The 24,219-nt window shown below is 39.3% G+C and overlaps 1 protein-coding gene across 1 annotated transcript in view; it reads right to left on the bottom strand.

The window, feature by feature from the left end:
* Positions 1-24,219, bottom strand: part of LOC113407219 (rho GTPase-activating protein 29-like) — a 74,073-nt gene that overhangs the window by 15,953 nt on the left and 33,901 nt on the right. Inside the window, exons 3-12 of the mRNA XM_026655428.2 lie at positions 18,769-18,912; positions 6,809-6,905; positions 6,381-6,453; positions 3,768-3,834; positions 3,132-3,269; positions 2,782-2,846; positions 2,069-2,179; positions 1,888-1,968; positions 1,389-1,577; positions 976-1,113 (exon numbers count right to left, since the gene is read on the bottom strand). Coding sequence (XP_026511213.1) covers positions 976-1,113; positions 1,389-1,577; positions 1,888-1,968; positions 2,069-2,179; positions 2,782-2,846; positions 3,132-3,269; positions 3,768-3,834; positions 6,381-6,453; positions 6,809-6,905; positions 18,769-18,912 — 1,103 coding nt within the window. The remainder of the gene's footprint in view (positions 1-975; positions 1,114-1,388; positions 1,578-1,887; positions 1,969-2,068; positions 2,180-2,781; positions 2,847-3,131; positions 3,270-3,767; positions 3,835-6,380; positions 6,454-6,808; positions 6,906-18,768; positions 18,913-24,219) is intronic.

The following is a 24,219-nucleotide window of genomic DNA, read 5'->3' as shown; positions in this document are numbered from 1 at the left end:
TCACTGCTGCACTTCCACCCTCCTCCAGAGGGGATGGATTCTTGCCTTGTGGATTCATATACCTGTGGCTCCACCACCATTGCTGCTTTGCACTAGCAAGGAGGGAACCCCATACAGCTGAGTTTCACAATGTGAACAGATATGGGTCCCACGAATAAGTATATAAATACTATGTAGCAAAGCTGTTGTCCTCATTGTGAACTGAAATATCTCCTCCTCCTCCTCTGTATTTGGTCTTTTCTAACAAAGTTTAAAATTAGTGAGTTAGTCTGCATAGTAGATTAGTCATCTAAAAGACCAAAGCAATGGGGCTTAGCTTCTCTCCCTCCTTCACCCCTCCTCAAACTAATTCCTGACTGATTATACTAACATGACAGCTTCTAGCCTTATGGAAGCAGCATTTCTAAATACAACAACCTTTTTGCTTATGCAGGCCTATTGAATTTCATATACTGTAGCCAATCAAAACTGAATTAATGGCAGCTTCAAGCACATCAATGTTAATGGGTTCAGAACTGTACTTGTGTAAAGTTACTAGCTTTCATTCTGTACTCTTGAACAAGGAAATGTCTTTTCTAACCCTCAAACAAAAACAACATAATTTGAACAAAAGTTGTACCCATGAGCAACAGGCACAAAGTAAACCCAGGGCAAAGGCTCTCTGCAATGATCACTGGTGTTCATACAGAAGTTTACAAAAATCCCATCTACATTCAAAATTCTTGCAAGGCAATAGTTTATGAAGAACGTATCTTAAGGGACCTTTCTATTCTTTTCAATGGGATGGCCACTAGCATGAAAAAACATATATTATTTTTAAGTAGTCAGCACCGTAAGCTGGTTTTCTTTTACTTTGTTACCCCTTCAGGTAAATGTATCAACACCTCACTCCCATAAACAGCTGTTTAAAGGTTATTTTCTAAAGCCTGACTTTCTTTTTGAGTTCAGAAATAGTTTTTAAAAGAGTCTCCTTACAGCTTTAAGGGTAAGATCACACTGAAAAACAAGTTCCCGAAGCTGTGTTAAGGTATCACTTTTGAAGCTTTCCAGATCATTTCGCTTTTCTTCAACTTCTGCCACACTGGCTTTGTAGTGTTCACAGGCCTCTTCAGTCTAAAAAAATAAATATATATATAGAGATAGGTAACTGATGGACCACAGAGCTTTGGTACCAGAAATAAGCTAAGAAAAAAAATGGATCAGCAAGCTTGTAACTGAGGGTTCCTATTAAAAAAAAAAAAAAAATCAGTATCTAAAAAAGCATGGATTACAGAAAATTACAAGCAAAACATTGGCTTACTTATCTCTCATTGTCCAAGCACAAGTAAAACCCGAGAACACTGTCATTGCAAAAAACCACTTTTGGAATAAACAAATAGAGCTCTTACTTTCTGTAGAGCCTCCTCTTCTAGCTTTCGCTTTTTCTCCAACTGTTTGCTGACATCTTTCACAAGACTGCTGCTTGTGCTCAGATGTTCTTCCTCAGCACGAATGGTGGAAGATTTTGCCTTCTCATACTCCTCTTGACGCTGCAGGTACAGTAGCTTTGCTTTTCTTAGAGTAGCTTCCAGTTCTTGCTATACAATATACAGTGCAAAAGCAAAGAATGAATCCCTTTGCATCAAATAATGCAATTATGCAACTGGAAAAGAGACTGCTATGTAAAGGCCTCCATTTTACAGTACTGACTACAAGCAACATCTGAGGAGCCTTCACCCTACAGCATAACCCTATGGGTTATGAACTGCAGCCAACGAAAGCTGTGGGTGGCTTAATATTGGTTTAGATATCTAACTTTAGGTACTCAAGTTTGTAAGTTCTGGCCTGCATATTGAGCAATTTTTGAAAATGCTGGACACTCCGTGTTCAGTACACAGAAATACCAACCATTTTCTTCTGTTCTCGCTGCCAAAGTTCCTTGATATCTTTCCTTTGTTTATCCAACTCATTTTTTCTTCCTACAAGAGGCTAGATAAGAAAAAGTTTATAAGCTAAATAATAAAGTCATATTTTGTTAGAAAGTATGCTGCTATGCATTGTAACAATTACATGTGGAATAAAATTTTACCTGCACAAATTTGTTAGTCTGGAGAGCAGCTGCTGTTTTTTGCCAAAGCTGACTGTTCTCAATATCATTTTGAAAAGCGTTTATGAATATAGACTGGAATGGCATGTAATCCTAGGATTAAACACAAAAGAAACTAGTAACATTGCAGGGTAGAAGAGGAGGATGTAGTCATTCCAGATCCTAGTAGAATTTAACTAGATCCTCAGGTTTTTGCATGTGTGAAACCCAGAATTAAAGCTGTAACGTGAAGGTTATTGTTATAATTTTCTCTAACAATTTCACTTCCATTAAGAGAATACTTAAAAAGAGAAGGTTCCTACATGTCTAAGTTTTGTGGTTACTAAGCACACTGAAAAATAGCACACAAAATAGAAGCATGATGCAAGGTAGCTTTTTTTAAGGAATGTAAGGAACTTTTACTGAAGTTAATTACATAAAGACCACTCTATACTTCCAATAGATATGTTCAGTCATCAAAATTTCCACACAGAGTCAAATGAGATTCAGAAGGGTTGAGCTGATAATTTACCATGTAATCTCCTTTGTATTCACTTATACAAAAATTAACTCTTCAGTGCCCAGAACTGGGACTTCCAAGAGCAAGGAAGTTATTTTAATTTTGAAATTGGATACCAGCCTAAATATCCCATTTGGTTTTTATTTATTTTTTTTAAACATAAGTTTAAAAAAAATAGAATTAACTGAACACTCACCTGGGGTCCAACAATAGCTTTTGCAGTTTCAGCCATTTTTGCTAAGTTTTTAGCACATTCCACTTCTGTGGGGGAAAAAATTGGATTTCACACATAAACGTTAACGGTAACAGCAACTGCACCAAACATCAAACATGGTTTGCATTCTTATTTTAACAGAAAAGGACAGACACACCATCTTCATTTTGTTACAATCTTTCAATTACAGGAAATGGGTAACAATTCTATTCACTTCAGTTGAACAGCTCCTAATTTAGAAATCAGATTATTGACAGTCCGCAGCACAAGCCTGACAACAGATTTAATTCCACTGTGACAAAGCTGATTAGATGCCAGAAAGAGCCACTCACCCAGGCTAAGTTTTTTTTCTATCCATGCGACTACATCCTTGGCATATTTTGACCAAGCTTTAGCATAAGACAGAGCCGATTCAAGTCCGCTGTCATTTCTTAGGAGCATGCTATCGACCTCTTCAGCCCGAAGATGTCCTGAAAATAAAATGTCAAATGCAAAGAAGTGAATTTTAGACATGACCACACACCGGCAGTGAAGCCAGTATCAGCCAACTGTGAACACTAAAGCAGCTCTGATCTAGAGTAGTTCTTTAATGCTAGTTGACTCTAAATAGGACTGACAGGGGTTTTAGAACAAATTAAAGGGTCATGGTATTTTATCTTGCCTAGTTGTATGGTCAGCATAACTTTCTTTAAAAAAAAAAAAAGATAACCAAAAACACTAGTCTCAATTACACACAAATGTGGCTCAGTGCTAGTCTATTTTCTCCAAAAAGTTAATAAGCACAAATATGGATTCTCTCTCAATTTAGATTTCGGAATTCATTTTTAGTCTTAATCTTAATATGCCTGATTAAAAAACCCCTGAAGTATCGAGTTTATTTAGAGAATACGTTCACAGTTATGAACATATGCAAGACAGAATGTACAAATAAAGTAAAGAAAGATGCTCATTCATGTAAAAACATCTACCTGTATCTTGAACATCTTCCCGTTCATGTAGTGATCCCACAGACTCCACAGAAAGGTTTTCAAAAGACTTGCATGTAATAAAATAAAGTGCGTTAGAGCAGAATAGTCAAACCAAGGACCGAAAGCATACTAACAAAACAAGAGGAGCTACCTGCCTTTAATTTTTCATAATTTACCACTGACATAGCAAGAGATGGAGCTGGGCTAACTATTTATGCTTAAGAACTTCTAAGCTCCTGAGACAGTTTAAATGCCAGGGAATTTTTACTTGTCTTTTAAACATTTTTGAGCAGTAGTCTTCTAATTGTTTAACAAAGCAGTTGACATTGACTGGATCCACACATCCTACCCTGCACACACAGACAGACACACAGACAGACAGACACACCTTTCAGCCAATCAGTGGAGTTCTGGACAAGAATCAGGAAAGTGATAGAACTACGATAAACTTTTCCCCCACCCGCTCACCAGCATTCATTATGTACATTAAGGCTAAGCATATAAACTTCCCCCAGATTTACTCTTATCCTGCAACTTCTCCATTCCATTCCCCCTTTTTCTCTTACAAGTCCTTTAGTAAAAACTTTCAAGTAATTTCCACATTTTTCATCCACTGGTCTCATTACAGACGCCCTTACTGCTATGATCTGACCCACTGATGAAGCAAATGATTTCAGTGAGCCTTGTATAATGAAGGGTTTGTGGGATTGGGCTCTTCACTCTACACCTTATGTTATTCTTCAGTAGTTTCCCTTTTTTAAGATTCTGCCCAAGGCAACCTTCTTAGCAGGTCCCTTACTCTCTACAACTTTATCTATTAAGATATACAAAATTAAATAAGAGCTACACAAATATTGGTTTAAGACTCCCGATCACCTCCAGGTTTAAGACATTCTCCCCTTTATGTTTTTCAATCATCATAAAAATTAACTCATTCTAGAAACTAAGCTAAACTTTAAGCACTACATGACTAACTGAAGAAACACAAGCACTTCTATAACTTAATTTGCAAGAAGAGTTTGAAAATAAGTTTATCTATCAAATATGTTTACTTGTTTAGGCAATTTTTCTTCCTGATTTTTCTAACTTTTCATATGGAGATTAAAATCAACCACAGCTTGTTTCTGTTTTGGAAACTTCCTGGTTCAGGTTTTGGTAACTTCCTGGATCAGGTTTTGGTAACACTAGTTTCGTTAACAGCTTTGCAGACAGGAATACACTAACTTACACTACCTCGGACTGTCCACTCAGCTGCCAGGCAGAAACCACTGAAAGTTCTTCATGGATTTCCTAAGATTCCAAGGGGTCTTGTTTGCCAGTTAGTTTTAAGGCTCTGCTTTCTAAATTATTTCGGAATTTCTTCATCAGTTCCTTTGAACTTCCATTATTGTTTGGTTTTTATTGTCTTTTCACCCCAACTTCATATTTTCTCATTCTCCTAATCATTTAGCTACATGACATTCATGATTTACTCTTTAGGATGCCCTATGCACTTCCAAAGAATCCATGGTTAAGCAAATTTGTGTAAAACTGCCTAGGCCAAAGTATGTTATAAAAGTACTTTCCTTGCCTGCATAGACAGAAAAATAAGTAATAATTACTTTTGAACTCAGAATTAACACACACTTCTCCAAGTCCCTGATTAAACACTAGCAACATTTTTGAAAAGTTTTCCCCACTGTTGCAGATGAACAAGTGTTAACTTTGGGAGCCCATTTATGTAGATGGCCCACTGGCTGTCTCATCTAACTCTGTTGGGAACAAGTCTAAACTGCATAATGCTGAAAACTGTTACTGGAAGCCTGTCTACATGAGGGCTCCTGAAATTAAACAAACCAACCAACCCCACTTTCCCTAGTGTAGACAAGGCCATGGAGAACAGTGTATTAGCCTTGCTATAACCATAGATCTCTAAAAGTTAAAAAAAAAAAAAAAAAAAAAAGTTTAACAGTACAGGAAAGAAAACTTAACAAGACTTGACCATAACAATGCTACAGAACTATATCTTAAAGATGCTTTCTAGTAGCATAGACCGTGCCTAAAATCATGCACTCCAAGATCTGGGCTTGAATTTCAGCTTTCGTTCTTGATACTCTAACAGTCTGGATCATCATACATACTGATTCTTAACTATATTTTCTTGCATACAATATACACCGGGCATGGCTTACCAAGTTTTTGTTTTTTTCCAGCCTGCACAGCACTGATAATGTATTACATTTTATATATTTATTCATAGATAATTAAACTTGGGCTCTGTTTCTAGGTCCAAAATGCTTACTTTTAACAACCAGAACAAACTTAAAAAAATTAACACTTTACTGGAATCAAGCAATGTAATTGCTCTGCTGGATAAACTTATTTTAAACATGAAATAATCTAAACAAGACTGGCAAAAGTGAAACATCACTGGTATTAAAAACATGAAAATATTTTATACAGGGAAGACTTAATGACACTATAAAATGGCATTTACATTTGAACTGGTTTAATCTTTCAGAAAATCAAACAAATTAATCCAGAAACAAGGATATTCAAATTAAGATGAAAAGACTATGAAAATTTCCTTTACAAATATGATTCCATACTCCCAAAAGAATGCGTTCAGCCTACCCGACTTCTACGAGATACAGGAAGTCCCAGTGACGAACCATTGTCTACATCTCCCATAAGGAAGTCTGAAACACTGCCACAAAAACAGAAAAAAACGGTTTCATTTGTTTGTTACTTTTGAACAGAATTTCTACAAGTCCCTCCAAACAGAAAGTTAGGTGCATATTAAAGAATCCATCTATCTATTTTTTAAAAGCTCTGCAAAACAGTATGTTCAAAAATAATCTATTTTCTTTTAGCATATTCAAACTATCAAGTTTTTAAGCTATCTACAAGAGCAACAAAATCCCAAGACTGCTCAAGGTGTGGTTTACTTAAGTTCATGTCTCAACCAAACTTTATCTAGAAGACAAAATGAATATTTACTACTAGTCTGTATTAATTCTGTTCAGTATTATTCCTTTTAAATTCCAACCTATACCACTTACACGTTTCCAAAGGTGAACGCCAATGTGTCAATAGATGAAAATATTTCACTGAAGAGTTCTCTCTTGTTTTCTTCATTCACTTCTTTGAAGTTCACAGCTTAGGAAACAAACAGAATCCAAATAAGAAAAATTGTTCATTTTTACAAATCATACAGGAAAATTCATACAACAATCTTGTGGAAAACATCTATAGAGAAAGGTAACCCTAAACTTCACGAAAGTATATTTCTAGAATTGTTTATAAAACATTTGGAGAAAACTAATAAATGTAACTCAGGTTCAGGGCAAACAGATAAGCACAATAACCCAGAAAACTTCCAAACTGGGAATAAGGTTACCATCACTCAATTCCCTACATTTCCCTATTCCCAGTTAAGGTCTGTGTGGATGCTCTTTGGGGGAGGGGAAGGAGAGAGGAAGTGGGAGCAAAGGAGAAAGGATGGCCACTCACAGGAGTGATTCAGTCACCTACAAGGCAGTGGCAACACACAGCTCATAAATTATTTAAATATTGATATAGGAAACTGCTTCTCTATCTTCCAGGCTGGTCAAGGAAGTCCAAAAACAGTTTACCAAAACAAAAGGGCTCCATACAAATATATTCCTATTTCATATCTGAAAACAGAAATCCTGTATCTAGATGAGATGTCCAGGGAAATGCCATAGGTTGTTTCCTTGGCAGAAACCTTCATTTGTATTAGTCCTGCAATCTGATGACCCAGCTTAGTAACAGTTGTTCTGTTCCACTGTGCAAGTTGGGGGCAGTGGAGAATAGAGAAAGAATTGCTCTACCACCATCACATGTGATTTCAAAATAGGAAAAGAATAGGGTCACTCTTCACTCTTAGTGTTTAACACTGTAGTATTAGAGCAACTGACCCTTACTAGAGCCTCAAGGTGCTACTGTAACACAAACAATAACGAGAAGGGAAAAAATGATTTATTTTGGTAGCTTGTGTCAATACCCTGGGGGTAGGAGTGAACTTCTTACAGGCGTAATCAAAAGCAAGTGGTGGCAGAGACACGAGGGGGAAAAAGCAGGATTTTTTCTATCCTACTCCCAAATTAAACCCTCAGCAAGGAGGCAAAGAGCAGTTTTCTTTCTGGTTCTCTCCAAAATACTCTGCCCTGAACCCGGGGTGGACCTCGGGTAGACAATCTTAGTGACTTGCCTGAGCCAATGGAATTTAGATTAATATCTATTCCTGAAGGCTTAATTGGACAATGTGAAATTCTGGTTTACCCAGATGCCATAAAATTTACACACCCCCACCCCCCTTTTGCAACATTCATGACAATATTAACCCAACACAAATAATTCAACCTATTTGTATTTGTAGCGCTTCAAACATACAAAAATTGAAATATGGAAATAAAAAACTCACTGTATCTATTTCTAGAATCAGTAACTCCAACATTAAGTGAAAATGTAATTCATTGTACAGAATTTTCCTAATAAGCTTATGCTTTTTAAGGCTTCAATCTAAACTATATCAAGGCTTCCTGCCAGATGCTTAAACCCTAATGGGTCACCAAAACAAAGAAAATACAGTAAGTAAATCAGATCTTCTCAGACTTCCTTTGTGAAAGGAAACGTTTTCACTAGCAAATTAACACAAATTCATTCCTCCTTCCTTGCATGTACTCAGCATGCCAACTGATTTGCCAAAATATTTTTTAAAAGTGGTTTTATAGCAAGCGAGCCTGACATTAAGCAGTCCTGTGCTGTATAACAATTCTTTGGCATATGAAGAACATACTGTAATGAAATGGCAACAATAGTTTAATAGTAGTCACATGACAAAAATACCAGCAGTTACTACTGTAGACATTGTTCCCTGTTAAGATCAAGGTTTCTCTCTCCTTTTCCATTTTATATTGTGTGATTAACATGAAAATAATGACTCTAGTACTTCTGAAGAAAAAGAAATACATGCTATAAAGTTCCACAGAGCAAACATTAGATTACAAGTTTTGAGTGGATTTGTAAAAATCAATGGAAGAAAACGTTTTGAAAACCCTCAACTTTGCAGAAATAATTGAAGTCTATAAATAAAGTCTTCCAAACTTAATCATTAAGCAACAACATTTAACTAAAGGATTTATGAATTACCAGCCATCCATGATTGGAAAAAACATTAAAATGCAAGCACAAAATCCTGCCTATTTGAAACACAAAGGACTTACCATGAAAATATTTAATAAATCCTTAACCAAAATATCTTCAGAGAAGCAGTGCTTCTCTCACTGTACTAGTGAAACATTTAACATGCAACCTCACCCTAAAGAAAGGCTGTCTGCACTAAGAATCAGCTTTCCTGTTCCAGGAAGACTCCTGCTCATCTTGTTAGGCCTTCATTTTCAGTGATGGAGAAAACTTTCCCTTTCAGATTCCATCACATTAAGTGGGGTAACAAAAATTATATGACAAAAGAAGTTTCAGGACTCCCACCTCTCATCTAATAAGATTCCCCAAAATGCCTACCAATAAAGTTGGATATAGACAGCTTTCTTCATGTCTCTTACTAGTGCATTCCTGATGTACTTAACATCAACTTTAAACATGCACACTCTTTCCCCAGGACATCCTGACTGCACACAATAGCTACTGACAACAATGGACTGTAGTAATATTTCCCTGTCTGGAAATGGCATCTATCTATCTATAGTAGTGCAAGTTTCAAAGGGAGCATGCAACTTAATAGCATTTGCAAGGGAAAATGTTAATTTTTTGAAGTCACACTATAAAGATAACATACCTGCCATCTAGTGCCTGAAAGGCAATACGTGTAATATATTAAAGGTGAGCTGTATTCTTGAAGGAACAAAAGGGATATGTATTGACAGTCAGCTTGACTAACAATATCAGGGCATTGTAAAACAGATTTCAGATTTTATATCTTCAAAGTCAAAGAAACCAGAAGCTTAATCCAAATAAAATGCCTAACACAAAACAGACTGTTTGGAACACTGATTATAAATATTTTTAGAAATAAGAATTCCAGAGATATTCCTGGAGATAGTTACCCATGCTTCTCTAAAGCCAAGAAAGACTTTGAATCTGCTCTTTTGAATGAGGAGATAGTCAAACTATGGTCTCCATTTAAAAGTTTTGCGAGTATAGCTATGTCAGTTAGGTTGTGATTTTTTGCCGATATAGCTATGGCTGGCAAGATCCTTAATGCAGACACAGTTATACCAGCAACAGTCCTTTTGCCAGTCTGTGTCCACGCTAGGAGGGTTTCCTGGTATAGCTATACTGACAAACCTTGTGTGCGATATTCTTCTTTTCAAAGGCTAATTCTACCATACCCAATTGAACAGACCTAACAACACTACTCCTTTTTCTCAACAAGATGTCTACAGTCCTAGCCTCCCTCTGTTGCCAAATTATTCAGTTAATTATTATCTATACAACAAGTTCATACAATTTTGTTTTATCTCCTTAACTGGATGACTGGCTTTTGTATTCCAAGGTCTTTAAATAACCACCTTCTAAAAGTAAAATCATTTTTTTCAATTACTTGAAGCCTTGTAGTTGTAGTTCTTCTGTTGAATGAACTTTCAGTTTAATCTCTTCTCCGAATGTAGGACTTTATTGACAAAACAAACATCAAAACACCATGAATTCCAAATGCTAGCTTATAGTCACCATTCCTTTCATAGGTAGTAAAATGATACAGTTTGTGTCCATAATTGATTCTTGGCTACAATTTATGCTTGCCTAAAACCCCCACTCTGCAAATTTATACTTTCTTGAAGTCAGTGAAAAAAATGCAATCAAGTTATACATTAAAGCAGAAGAGATGCAACAACACTATGCATTCTACTTTTGGCTACACCTGAAGCCCACTCAGAAGCTATAGCTCAGGGGTGGGCAAACTTTTTGGCCCGAGGGCCACATCTGGGTATGGAAATTGTTGGCGGGCCATGAATGCTCATGAAATTGGGGGTTGGGGTGCAAGAGGGTGTGAGGACTCCAGCTGGGGGTGCAGGCTCTGGAGTGGGGCTGGGGATGAGGGTTGGGGGTGCAGGAGAGTACTCCGGGCTGGGACCGAGTGGTTCGGAGGGCGGAAGGGGGATCAGGGCTGGGGCAGGGGGTCAGGGCGTGGGAGGGGGTCAGGGGCAGGATCTGGGCAGCGCTTACCTCAAGCAGCTCCCAGAAGCAGCGGCATGTGCCCCCTCTGGCTCCTATGTGGAGGCGCAGCCAAGTGTCTCTGCGCACTGCCCCTACGCATAGGAGTTGGAAGGGGGACATGCTGCTGCTTCTGGGAGCCACGGCACACGTGGAGCGGGGCAAGCCCGCAACCCTGCTCCCTGGCGGGAGCTTGAGGACCAGATTAAAAAGTCTGAAGGGCTGGATGTGGCCCCCAGGCCATAGTTCGCCCACCCCTGCTATAGTAGTGCATGTACAATGTGGTTGCTGGTCTGCTTGGTAGTACAGTAACTCCTCACTTAAAATTGTCCCGGTTAACGTTGTTTCGTTGCTGATCAATTAGGGAACATGCTCATTTAAAGTTGTGTAATGCTCCCTTCTAATGTCGTTTGGCAGCCGCCTGCTTTGTCTGCTGCTTGCAGGAAGAGCAACCCATTGCAGCTAGCTGGTGGGGGCTTGGAACCAGGGTGGACCAGCAGCCCCCCTATCAGCTCCCTGCTCCCCTAAGTTCCCTGTGCAGCAGCTGCCTAGCCATTGCAGCTGTCCCTCCCACCACTGCCATGTGCTGCTCCTGCCCTCTGCCTTGGAGCTGCTCCCCGAGACTCCTGCTTGCTGTGCGGTGGGGAGGGAAGGAAGAGGGGGGCTAATGTCAGGTGTCCCCCTCCCCCCTGCTCCTGCACCCCGCTTACCCCATTTTCAATAGAGCAGGGGGGGGACACACCAGGGCTCAGGATGGAGTGAGCTTGCAGCAGCTGCGGTCTCAGCAAGCTAATCTAATTAACAAGGCAGTGTACTTAAAGGGGAAATGTGCATATCTCCCTCCATTCCCACTGCCTTGTAGAGTGAGAGAGTTAATCCTTGAGGGCTCAGCCAATTGCTAGTTCATCATTTAGCAGTAAGGGAAATATCCCACCCTCTGACTCCTCCACCTCAACCAAGCTTCACAATCATCACCACTGTGTGCCAGTATTAAATTGTTTGTTTAAAAATTTTTTTGTCTGGTGAAAAAAATTTCCCTGGAACCTAACCCCCTCATTTACATTAATTCTCATGGTGCAATTGGATTTGCTTAACATCGTTTCGCTTAAAGTTGCATTTTTCAGGAACATAACTACAACGTTAAGTGAGGAGTTACTGTAATAGCCATAAGGAGCCTTTTAGACCTAATCTTCTGGCACCAGCTTCCTATTTACTTCTGAGCAAGAGTGGTAATTGTATGAGATTTTCAAGCCAACAGTTTGTAGATTCAGCGCTAGGACTTGGCATTTTCTGAGAGTGCCCTCAACACTGGAATTTGCTTCCTAGCTGATCTAAAAGAGGACTTGTCTGCACCTGCCTTAGTACATGTTAATTAGGGAACACTAGGATTAATTGTGACCGGCTGACAATTGTCAACATAACAGTATATGTCTACAGAGAGACATATCATGCTTGTGTTATGATGGCATTTCACAGCGTAACTGTTTCCCACTGCCAGTTTGTTACTTTTAGTAGCCGATGGAAAAGAATTTTTTCCTAAGCTTTTGATTTAGGATGGATGCATGAATACTGGCTTATTTGAGCTCTTTTTTACTTTGTTTCTTAACACAACACATGCTTACTGCACGCTGTACATCGACCTTGAAATGCATAACTAAATGCATTTGAGGAATATAAAATTTTTCATAAATGTTTAAGGACAAATGTGTATGGAAGAGTGTTGCAATATCATTTGCTAGAGGTCCTTAGGGCAAAAGCACAATGTAGCTAATGGAACGTCTAATCTTATATTGCAGTTAATCATGGCAGTTTTTATCTTGGTATATTGACTGACATAGGAAAAACCACTTAACTAAAAGTAAGCTGAACTTCCATATTCATATATTTAATTAGTTGAGATGCTGACATATTTCTATTATTAACATGATTTAACTGAGACAAAGTGTCCTGTTTAAAAAGAGCAGAAGTTGCTGCTAGAGCTTATTCTTTTGCTATTAATCTTAAAATTATTCAGTTGTGAACAATTCTCTACCACCATTTTAGGGCTGATTTTATCTTTCGAATTCTACCAATAATCCCCCAGTCCTTAACACCTCGCTGTACCTCTTTGCCATGTGTATAAACAAACATACATTGGCTGTGCAACAGCTGCAATCCATGCCTTTCTAGACATCAGCTACAAATGAAACTCTCACCAGAACTTTGCAATAAGATGTCTTTTTTTTTAAAAGCTGGTATGAAGAACTAAGGCTCAAATTCACTTGTGGATAAGGAAGCACAGTTCCACAGCAGTCAGTGCAGTGAATTTGGCTCCAAATTTAAAACATGTTTGCATCAGACTAACTAGAGGAAGAGAGAGGAAATAATTGGACAACTTGCAAACATGTCAACGGGGGAGGCAAATTGGAAATATTTGAACAGTTCTATGCATTGCATTGTTTGATCAGAGGCTTAAATTCAGGATTGCTTATGTACTTTAAAATTTTATCCCAAGTGGGAAAATTCTTCATAAAAAGGGCTTCAGCACTGAAGGCACTTCTCAGGTGTCTGGTCCTCTGCAGTCTGTTTGGGAAAGTGGCTCAAGAGGCAGCCTCCCCCAACAAGTGAAAGGATCCACTCCTGCAGTTGCAATGTCAAGAGAAGCTGATACAGACATTTGGCCTGCCCTACTCTGCTTTTCTGACCATGGGACAGCCTGCTGGATGTCTGAGCCAGCAGTTTGAGAACTCTCATCCTCAACTTCCCAAACTAGTTTAGATTAGAGCAACCATGGAGTTGGAGACTGGTGGTGAGACACGGCAAGGAATTAAGAAGTTGGGATGTGGGAGAGGAGAGTCCATCTACTTCATGACCACTGAACAGGCTGTGCAAAGACTCCTGTGGTTGAGAGCTCAGATTTAGATGCCTATTTCCTCTAAAATCACCTTCTGCTTCAACATTTGGCACAAAGCACATGCTGCATACAAAGCATACATGTTGTAAACATGCCTGTCACAGAATAGCTGGCTCCTGAGGGGGCCAGGCTCCCAGTCTACCTGTGATAGGCTCTGCTAAGGAGAACAAGCCAACCCAGATCCACCTGCAAGTAGTTAATTGTCTACTTGGCTGGGCAGCAATTAATTAGCTAAGGAACAGCCACAAGGTCCAATAAAGAGTTATGAGGCTTCAGACAGAGTTCCAAAAGACAGGAAGGAAACTCCAGCAGAGAAGGAATTCTCAGAGAAGCTATTTAGGGAGCTCACCAGTAAAGGGGACCTAGGAAACTACTCCTAAACCAGAGAGGTTCTGAAAGGGGAGCACACTAAGAGTGCCAAGTCCCTAAGGAGAAGGACCTTACTAAACAGCAGCAGGTTGTCCAGATCACAGAGGAACTACATGCCACTTTGGAGAAGAACTGCAGTGGTTTGAGCTCTGAGAGTCCTGAGAAGGAATCCTTCCCCAGGTGATGGTAAGAGTCCCTCTAGGGAAGGAAGGGGGCTGGGTTGAGAGCACCTTAATGATAAGGAGCCTGGATGGGGGAGATGAGTTGATTTAGATGGGACTAAGATTAAGATTAACTCTGCCCCCCACAAAGGATGCTGGGGTGAAGGCTTGCTTGCATGTCTGATTGGCCTTTGGATGAATAAATTACACTGAAGGGGCACACTTCACTACATACATGTGTCATTGGGGAAACTGAGGCAGTGATAACTGTAGTTCTGCACTTGGCCTCTGGAGAGGCCGTGAGGAGTGATATGCCAGCTGCCCCAGGATAAGTACCCACCTTAATACCACTCTTGTGGAAGACTCCTACAGAATTTAATAGTAAGTGATGCAGGTGGGTTTGAGCCATTCCACAGAACATAACAGAGAATTATATCTGTGCTAGAGAGTACTGCAGTGTGATTCCGAACCCAATGAAAGTAAATAATAAAGAAAGATAACCTATGGGTTTAAAGTACTTTCTGTAAAAGTCTATAACTTTCATGCTTTTAACTTCTAGCAAATTTTTCCATAGGGCGGATTCCTCCCCCTTCACAATGGAGTTGCAGAAAGTGGATCCTGGAACACTGGTGGGAAAGGCAGTCTCAAAAAGGTCCCTCAGCCCTCCAGGAATCTGGCAAAGTGGCTCAAAAGAGCTGAGCAGGACAAAGGGACTTTGCATTCAGCAAATATTATACTTTAGGCAAAGTGAGATCATTTTTATACAAGTGCAAATTCTTCGGGGGGGGGGGGGAGGAGCGGCAGGGAGGAATAAAATTGCAGGCACTATTTGAAAGAGCACTGTTCGCATAACCACTCATATTTAAATCCCCAGGCACGTGAGGAGAACAGTGAATGACTAAGACCAACATTAAAACATTTTTCATTGAAGTCTTTTGATAGCCAGCAAGTGACGAATACAGTATTTTATTAAAAGGAAGAGGGAAATCTAGTTAGGAAGAAGGTAGCTACACATTAGAATTTAATCAGGTCACCAAAGCAGATCCCCCCAAAAATGTGCAAAAAGTTTCATTAAATTTTAAATCCCCCAAAATAATCAGAACCTTGAGTTTTTAATCTCGTCTGAAACAGCTCTTGAAGAAGTGTGATGCATTCAAACTAGAAACATGCTAGAACTTTGGTTCCTTTCCAGCTTAAGGCAAAGACTGTTACATACTGTAACAACAAAATCACCGTGCACCACACCCATTTTCCCTGTGTAAAGGTCTCTCATTCCATCAGCCAAGTCCCTACTTAGGGCTTGTCTTAACATACAGTGCACTGGTGCAACTGCGCTGCTGTGGCGCTTTAGTGAAGATGCTACAACGCCAATAGGAGAGCTTTTCCTGTTAGCATAGTTAATCCACCTCCCCGAGAGGTGACCGTTGTGTTAACAGAAGCAGCTCTCCCATTGACATAGCACTGTCTACACAGGGGTTAGGTCGGTATAACCACATCGCTCAAGGATTTTTCACACCCTGGAATGACACAGTTATACCGATATAAGTTCACAGTATAGACCTGACCTTAAATTCTCTAAATGAGCTATGGCTGCATGCCAATTCTTCATGTGTACATAAAAAGCTATAGCCATGCTATTGGACCTAGCTGGGCTCACCTGCTGAAAAAACGACTGGATGATGCAACTGCACTGTTATACTCTGCCCTTTTTATTTAAAGCATGTTGATAGTAATACTTTCATATGACTCATTATTAAGGTGCTGGTTTGTCATGGGGGTAGAAGCATCATGGATACTGTACTTTTTCTGTTTGACGATGACTTTTCTGTCTGTGGTTTTAATAAAGCAGAGTTTCCCAAATGGTGGGAAACAGGAAGGTTCAAGGTAGGTCACCAGCCCAGTGAGGAGGGATGGAGAGAAAATCAACAACCCTGCACTCAGCTTGCAGAGGTGGCTCCTGTCCTGTGGGGGCTGGACAAGGCTTCCCACACCAGGCATTACACTTCGGTTTGACCAAGTTGGGATTAGGGTTGTGGTGCGAGGGTGGAGGAGGATGCTGCAGGTGGTCAGTGCCCCCCTCAGTGGAGTGAGGAGGTGATGGGATTTATATTTATTGTATTTAAAAGGGGTATAATTGTTTTCATAACTCTGACTTTACACACCATTTCCCCCTAAAACATGACTTTTATTAAGTTTAGCATGACTACTCTGCTATTTTTATAAAAAAAAAGCATGACAAATCTGCAGCACTACTATTACACAATATACAATTGTGTTTCACTAAAACAGTGTGTAGTAGCTCTATTACTCTCAAATGCTGATAAAACTGCCCATTTAGTTTCCAAATGAACTAACAGCATATGTTCTGTTTAATTAGCAAATGTACTGTTTAATTAGCACTAAACTGAACACTAGTTATCAAGTCTATTTCTGATGTGAGTGTACTAATTACATGGACTAAGCCAGGGCTTTAAAGATGACCTGCAAAGAAAGTCAAATGGAGTTTGTACCCATGCTATGATTACCAAAAAAATAAAATAAAATAAAAATAAAATAAAAAAGATTTTTGAGCCAGGGGACGAGGTGAGTGTTTTTAAAGCTTACTCTTCTGCTTGCTTTTTATATTAGAAATTCAGGTTATTTGCTCCCACAGTGCTGACAGCAAGTACAGAACCAGTGGAGTTATGACTTCACAGGAACCTTCATCTCAGGGAGAGCCCTACATGCTTGCATCATGAAGAGACAGAAGACTAGGGTTCTAGTGTCTGCAGTACTTCTAAAGCACAAGCAGGAGGAGCTACTTGGCAAGAAGAAAATAACCATAAGAAGCTTTACCTCCATGTATGAGAAGGATACAGATAAACCAAACAGCATTCTTAACTGACATAGTTAAGCAGCAAGTATCTATACCAGAGGGGAGGGGAAGAAATAATATGTTGGGCATCACTACAGAAGATTATAAGTAGAGAACAAGAGAAAATACCTAGAGCAAGGAAAAAGTTATATAAAGAAACACAAGCTGTCAACACAGAGAATCCTCCACTTGGCTCTTGACAGCGGAAGAAAAGCAGGTGGGATTTTTACCTACACCTCATGTAGGCAGGGCCTAGTGACGGCAGCCCTAGCTAGCTCCACAGTAGCATCCTGGAGGACAGGATGATCCCAGGACTAGACAGAAAGTTGTATCCAAACATACCTCCCACGATTTCTAGTGGCTAAAGTGGAACAAGTCTTGCCCCCAGGGGGTGGCAAGCCTGGAGGGTGGGGAGAGAAAGAGTTGCAGAGCAAGCCTGCCCACAGCCATCCGTGAGGGACACAAGCCACTAGTACCCATAGCAGTGACTCCTGTCCCTCATGGATGGCTGGGCTCAGCTTCTCACTCTGGGCGTCGCTCCCTGGACCCTGGTGCATGGAGTCATAGTGCTGCTAACTCAAATTTGGACTGGCTGTCCCCCGTCAAGGGGCCAGCCCAAATCTGAGTGTCTCTGCACCCATTTGCCAGGGCCAGGTCTCAATGCCCAGAATGGGGATCCGAGGCCATCCAGCCCTTCAAAAGGGACAGGAACTTTTGTGGGCAGTCCTGTAAAACCTGGGACTGCTGGAAGGTCTGTCAAAGGTTAAGAGTAGAAAGCACTGACAGTGCAGCAAGACCTAGAATGATTATGCAGGTCACCCTAGTGATCTCTTCCTGTCTGGGCTGGGCCTGGAGCCAGCTGGAGAACGGCAGCAGCAAGTGCCCAGAGCAGCATGTGCCAACATCCTCAGCTCTGATATTTTGTCATTTACGGACAACTTTAGCACATTCATTTTGTCCTCCAGTTTGGGGACTACAAAAACAAGGCCTAGCGAGCATTACCGTTTTGTATTACTGATCTGGAAGTTTATTCAATCAGAATATGATTTCATATCTTCTCTATACATTTATATTATGAACCAATTGAAATCTGATAATATTAAAGAGGCAGTCGCTGGAAGATCATAGTAAGCCTATTCAAGAAGGTAAATCTCACGTGATGACAAATATATTAGTGTTAATCTCAATTACATACATGTACAGTTAAACAAAGATTGATATAAAGAGAGCTTTCAAAGCACTAGGCATTATTAGTTTGCTTCCTGTAGTACTGTAATTCAATGTTTTCTTTATTAAAAATGGAAGAGCAAGCTTATTTAATAATACACCTGACTTAGGGGAGTGTTGGGGGAAGAGAGACTATAAAATGTACTGGACTACTCAGAAGTTTAAAATAATTTGTATACGGCTATTTTCCTTTTGCATATATGCAATCTAGGTTATAAAGTTTTATTTGTTTCATAGCTAATATACTGAAATAACAGACCCTGGTGTTATAAATTACTAGTTCCCCATTTTTCCTGAATTTGAGAGGTGATATTTCCTTACCTTTCACCTTTGCGATGACTGTTCCTGCAGCACTAAGAATGTCAACTGAATTGAGAGTCTGATGTTTATTTATCACTGCCTTTAGGACACGCAGCAGCTCCCCTAAACGTTCATGAACAACATGATGCAGACAGCCTTCATTTTCTGAAAGAGATTTTAAAAAATTGGGTCAAAGAAATTAGAAAACTATCCTTGATTTCTGTAAGTCCAGTCTCACAGTGACATTCAAGTCTTTTGGGTTGTGTTCCCTGCAGTGGTTAAGGTTGCACTGAAAGTTCAACTTCACTAATAAGTTCTAAGCTAACAAAAGTTACTTTGTGCGTCGGTATTTGCCAGTAGTTTTTTTGCTTTATTGTTATCTACAAGATTAAAAAATTAAATTTCCCAAAAAGAATTCCAACCAAATCACTAAAAGGCTAGGGATGCTATGATGGAGGTACTCATATGCAAGGAAAAAAAACAGGCCTAAACCATGTCCCTCTTGTTTCCTTACCACGGTATTAGGGAATTGATTTCATCCACTTCTATTTGAAGGAATTCAGGATAAAATATCAATAATGTCTAATGAAACAATATTCATTTTTTAAAATATATTTGAAATATGGCATCAACCAAAAGCATAATAGCAAGTTATTTAGTGCAAGAGAGCACATTAAGATTAGCTAGCTTTTAGTCTGAGTGTCAACCAAAAAGGTTTTCAGCATCCTATGGTGCTTAGTCCAGAAAAACTAGTAACTAACAAGCAGGGCTATGAAATGGCATACGTGCCTTTTCAAAGCATAGTTCTCTTGATATGCAGTTTTTTGTAGGTATTTTTGTATGCATGGTACAGGTTGAACCACAGACTCTTCCGTTCCATTACGGAAATGGCTTTGGTGCACAGAGTTTAAGTTTCACGTGCACTCGAGTGCTGCTTTGTAAGCTGTGGTAAAAAAAGCTGTCAGATTCATGAAAGACTAGCTTATAAAAAGAGGATCTAATACAAGCTGATTCACTTCCCTGTAGAGCAAAAAGGGATGACGACAGTTACTGTGAGGTTTGTGATCACAATAACAGAAATCAATATAATGTTACCTAAATGGTAGTTTCAGAACATCTGAACAGTTTTGGCCTTGCTGTAAAAGGTTGCTCTGGGTTAAAATACCAATATGTTGTTGGTGGGTCAGTGTGGTGTAACTATTGGGATGGATCAATTTTCTGTCACATAGTGGCTACAGGAGAAATCATAGCCTTTTATAGAAGGACATGGTAAGTCTTCAGTCCCAACATCAGGATAAAGAGGTTTCCAGCTCAAACACATAGATAGCTCTTTGCTTCAGGTTCCACATCCCAACTGAGCAAATCCCATATAGATGGTATACCTGATGACCTTTCTGACTGAGAAACTGCACTGCATTTGATCAAAGAATTTCAATGTTTTATGTTTCGGGTTAAGTGAATTACATACAGCTTCACCACAACTTCAGATCTTCCTTTTGTATTAGAAAAAATAACCCCTAAAATCTGAAACCTCACACACTTACCTGGGTCTGGAAAACCTTCCTGACAGTGAGAGTCTAAAGAAGCTCAATCTATTTAGTTTATCCAAGAGAAGGTTACGTGTTGGTTTGATCTTAGTCGACAAATATCTACATGAAGATTTCTCACAACAGAGGATTAAAAAAAGCAGGGTGGGGGGGAGGAAACAAAGGCATAACAAAATCTAATACCTGGAAGCTTAAGCTAGACAAATTCAGACTAGAAATAAGGTGAACATTTAAAAAATGTTAATAACCAACCATTGGAGCAAATGGAGCATCTTTCTAAAAATAAAGATATGCTCTAGCTTGAATCAAACCCCTAACTTCTGGTGAAGAACTGCTTGGCGAAATCCTTTGGCCTGTGTTATACAGGAGGTCGGACTAGATAATCACAGTAGTCCCTTCAGGCCTCAGTCTATGGGTTTGTCTTCACTACCAGGATAAGTCGACCTAAGTTACGCTACTCCAGCTATGTGACTAACATAGCTTAGGTCGACTTACCCCGGTGTCTACTCTGTGCTCTGTCAACGGGGAGACGCACTCCGGTCGACCTCCCTTACTCTTCTCAGAGAGGTGGAGTACCGGGGACAACCAGAGAGCGCTCTGCCGTTGATTTAGTGGGTCTTCACTAGACTATTAACTACTATTTGAGGTTGGGGGCAGTTATAGAAAAGGAGCAGCAGGAAAAAATAGATGGCAGTGCAATACTGACGTATACTGAAACTAAAATTGGATCACAGCAGTATCCAAACAATCCCAGGAGAGTACTGCATTATTAATATGCAACTCATTCTAAAGCAATTTGGAGCCTGAAGAATTAGAGAGTCTATAAAACCACATTCCATTTATGCATTAAAAGTAACATCTGTAAAAACAGAACATTTCTCAAGCCAAAAATTACAGACAGTTAAAGTACAACTGGTGCCAAACTCAAGTTTCAAATACATATTAAAGTCTACACTTTAATACGTTGGAGTATGAACACATTTTCTACTTAAGTCTCTCTAAAAAGGAGAAATTTGTCTAGGTCCAAAATTAGGCTCATCTAACAACATAAGTAAAAAAGCTCTGTTCAGTGGCTCAAACTGCCATCTGTTTGCATTATGATACTGCACTATTTTGTTTACAAAAATATTTGAAAAAAACATTTATTGTTTCCAGTGGCAGGAAAAGACAAAAAGGTCTGTGATGAAAGTAATGCTGACAGAAAAATGCCATCATGAACTACGGGTGAACTGCAGTCAGCAATTTTAATTTATCCAGGACAGGAAGTCTCTTGTGTTATTGTCCATTTGGGGGAAATATATAGTACTGGGGAAAGAAACAAAAGTGAAATATGCCAGGTTAATAAAAATAGAATTTCTATTACCAAGCTGCCCTATCTAGTTGAATTATCACCTTAGATGAGGAAAAAATACAGTTTACAATGAAAAGACAATACCCAGGACAATGTAAAACCAAAAAGTTTTATTGCTGACTCAATCTCACTCCACTTTCAAGAAGTCACGTGATCATATTTGCTTTCAATTTGCCTTCCTCCTTCTCTCCCCCACCATCCAATTTACCTTATCTATATGTATCAGGAGGTTATGATACATATATATGCCCAAATAAATCTGTTAGTCTTTAAGGTGCCACCAGACTCCTTGTTGTTCTTATCTTTATGAAGACAAATGAGAATTTCCTCCATCAATGAATATTGCATCAAGTTCAAGCCCTCCATCATTGTTCTAGGCTGCGATACCTAAAGGAACACCTAGGTTTCTAGAATGAGGACTGTGATCAATTACTCTGAACTTCTGCACAATCGAACTATTGCAGAGGTTAAGCTGGTTTGTGTAGGAGACAAGAGTTTTCTTGGAGACCTCCTGCAACAAACATTGGCTCTCTTGATCTCCTAAATGAAAAGATAGGGCTGTGAATCCGGGACTTTCTGCTTCCTTCACTATCACGCCTCATAGTGAAAGTTTTGTTTTTTAAAGTTGTATCAGCAACACAAAACCAGACATTTTCCAAAGGATGCCAGAAGCCTGGATTGGGGGAGGGTGTGTGTGGGAGGGTGTGGGGGTAAAATCCAACCCCAAAACCCAGCTACAGAGATGTGGAGGTTCTCTTTTGTTTTGGGTTTTTGTTTTTTGCAAGTAAAGTCTAAAGGTGTTCTCACAAAGCTAAGAAAGTGGCTTTTCAGACATTAAAGAGTTCAGTAGCTTGCCTATGACAGATAAACTTTGGTTTGAATTCAACATCTGCCTTTCTCTAGTAGAAAACAAAACCATCCTAAAATTAAAATACAGCCATAAGAAATGTCATTTTCGGACTAGGTGTGGAGAAGGGGAATGGGGGTGAGGAATCAGAATAAATGCATCAATCACAAATCAGGCTAAAAAGTGATCAATATTGCCAGCCAGTCTTTTCGCCAAAGTTTTCAGCAAGTCTTTAGTTCAGAAGGCAATATAAGATAAATGGCTGAAAAGCATATAAGAATATTACTAAAACTTAGTCAGCACATAGTTTAGCCTTCAGTTCCAAAGACACCGGGAATTCCAGTCTCCCATTGCTTTATGGCTACTCATTCATCTTCATCAGTGTCAGAATACCACAAGTTACCCGATTTTCAAATTTTGGACACACTTCTCAAAGGCAAGCTTTTTCTAATAAAGATTAGCTAGCGATAATGGCCTTGCTACTATGGATTCTGCTCATCCAAAACAAAATAAAGTTCTATAATCAAGCTTGTCAGCTTCAACACAACTTCCTGCCAAGTCAGTTTCAATTACATTACATACAGTTGGGAAAAGCACTGTGGTATCAGTGGGGTCAGGTATTGTTTTGTTTCCCGGGGCTTTTCACCAGGGCCAAATGTTTTATGAAAAGTTGTATGTTCCAAGAAGTGTTAAAATGCAGAGATTAAAATTAAGATTACATTACGCTTTGTTTAAAAGCAAAGAAAAAGTTATGTTAGCTGCCGCATTTCCTACATTGTTCTTTAAATCTGGGCAGGAGATCAAATATTAGAATCAACTTAACAGTTTCTGTTTATGGATTTTCTGCAGAGCTCTTTAGCAATATCACTTTGGACTATCATCCATGTGCACTATTATGGAAAGCACACACTAAATTATAAACTAGGTAGCAACTTCCAAACTATTCAGACCCAAAGCTTTTAATGAAGATTTCAATTTAATATGAAGTTGTACATGATAGATTCAAAGTTCCCACAAGGCCTATTACCTCTGCTCACTGGTATACCCCAAATGTTAACAGAGGATATATATCTGGGCAATCTATAGTTTTTTTAGACGCTAGCCCTCATGAAGTGAGATTTTAACAGATCTCTTTTTATCAGAAATGTATCAAATTTATCAGGAATTTCCATTCCAGAATCCTGGATAGTAGAGGCTGGCTCCCCCTAGACACCAATAGAGTAAATGCTGTTTCCATTAAATTCTTCAGAAGGATTAAAATATGTTATCAGCAATTACACCATCTAGATCACATGATTGAAAATCAGCATCAAAACAAAACAGATCTATTTAAAGACAACTTTATTCTGAAGTCTCATTCATGCCAACTCAGTCAACTCCCATACTGTTTAGTAAGAAACAATCAGCATTCTGATCTGCACTGGATCCAGACTATGAGACTCCCCAATGAGCATTGCAGACTAAGCAAAATGATCGTACAACAATGAACTGTGCTAAAACTGTCTAACCCAGGCATCTGCAGGTTTTGGAAGATGTCCAAGATTAGCCCATCCTCATTTTTGTATTTTCCATCACCAGCCACACTGACTGACAAGACTCTATTGCATTACTGTCTAATCTGCCAGAGGTCATGATCAGTTGAAGTCAAACATTGAAAATATTTCTTAATGTTCTTTAATATTGTTATAGATCAGCATAATATATGGCCAAATCAAAAAGTTACCATT

The sequence above is a fragment of the Terrapene carolina genome, unplaced genomic scaffold, assembly GCF_002925995.2.
Source record: "Terrapene carolina triunguis isolate 2854851 unplaced genomic scaffold, T_m_triunguis-2.0 Scaffold210, whole genome shotgun sequence".
Taxonomy (NCBI): domain Eukaryota; kingdom Metazoa; phylum Chordata; order Testudines; family Emydidae; genus Terrapene; species Terrapene triunguis.
This window is presented reverse-complemented; position numbering and strand designations above follow the sequence as displayed.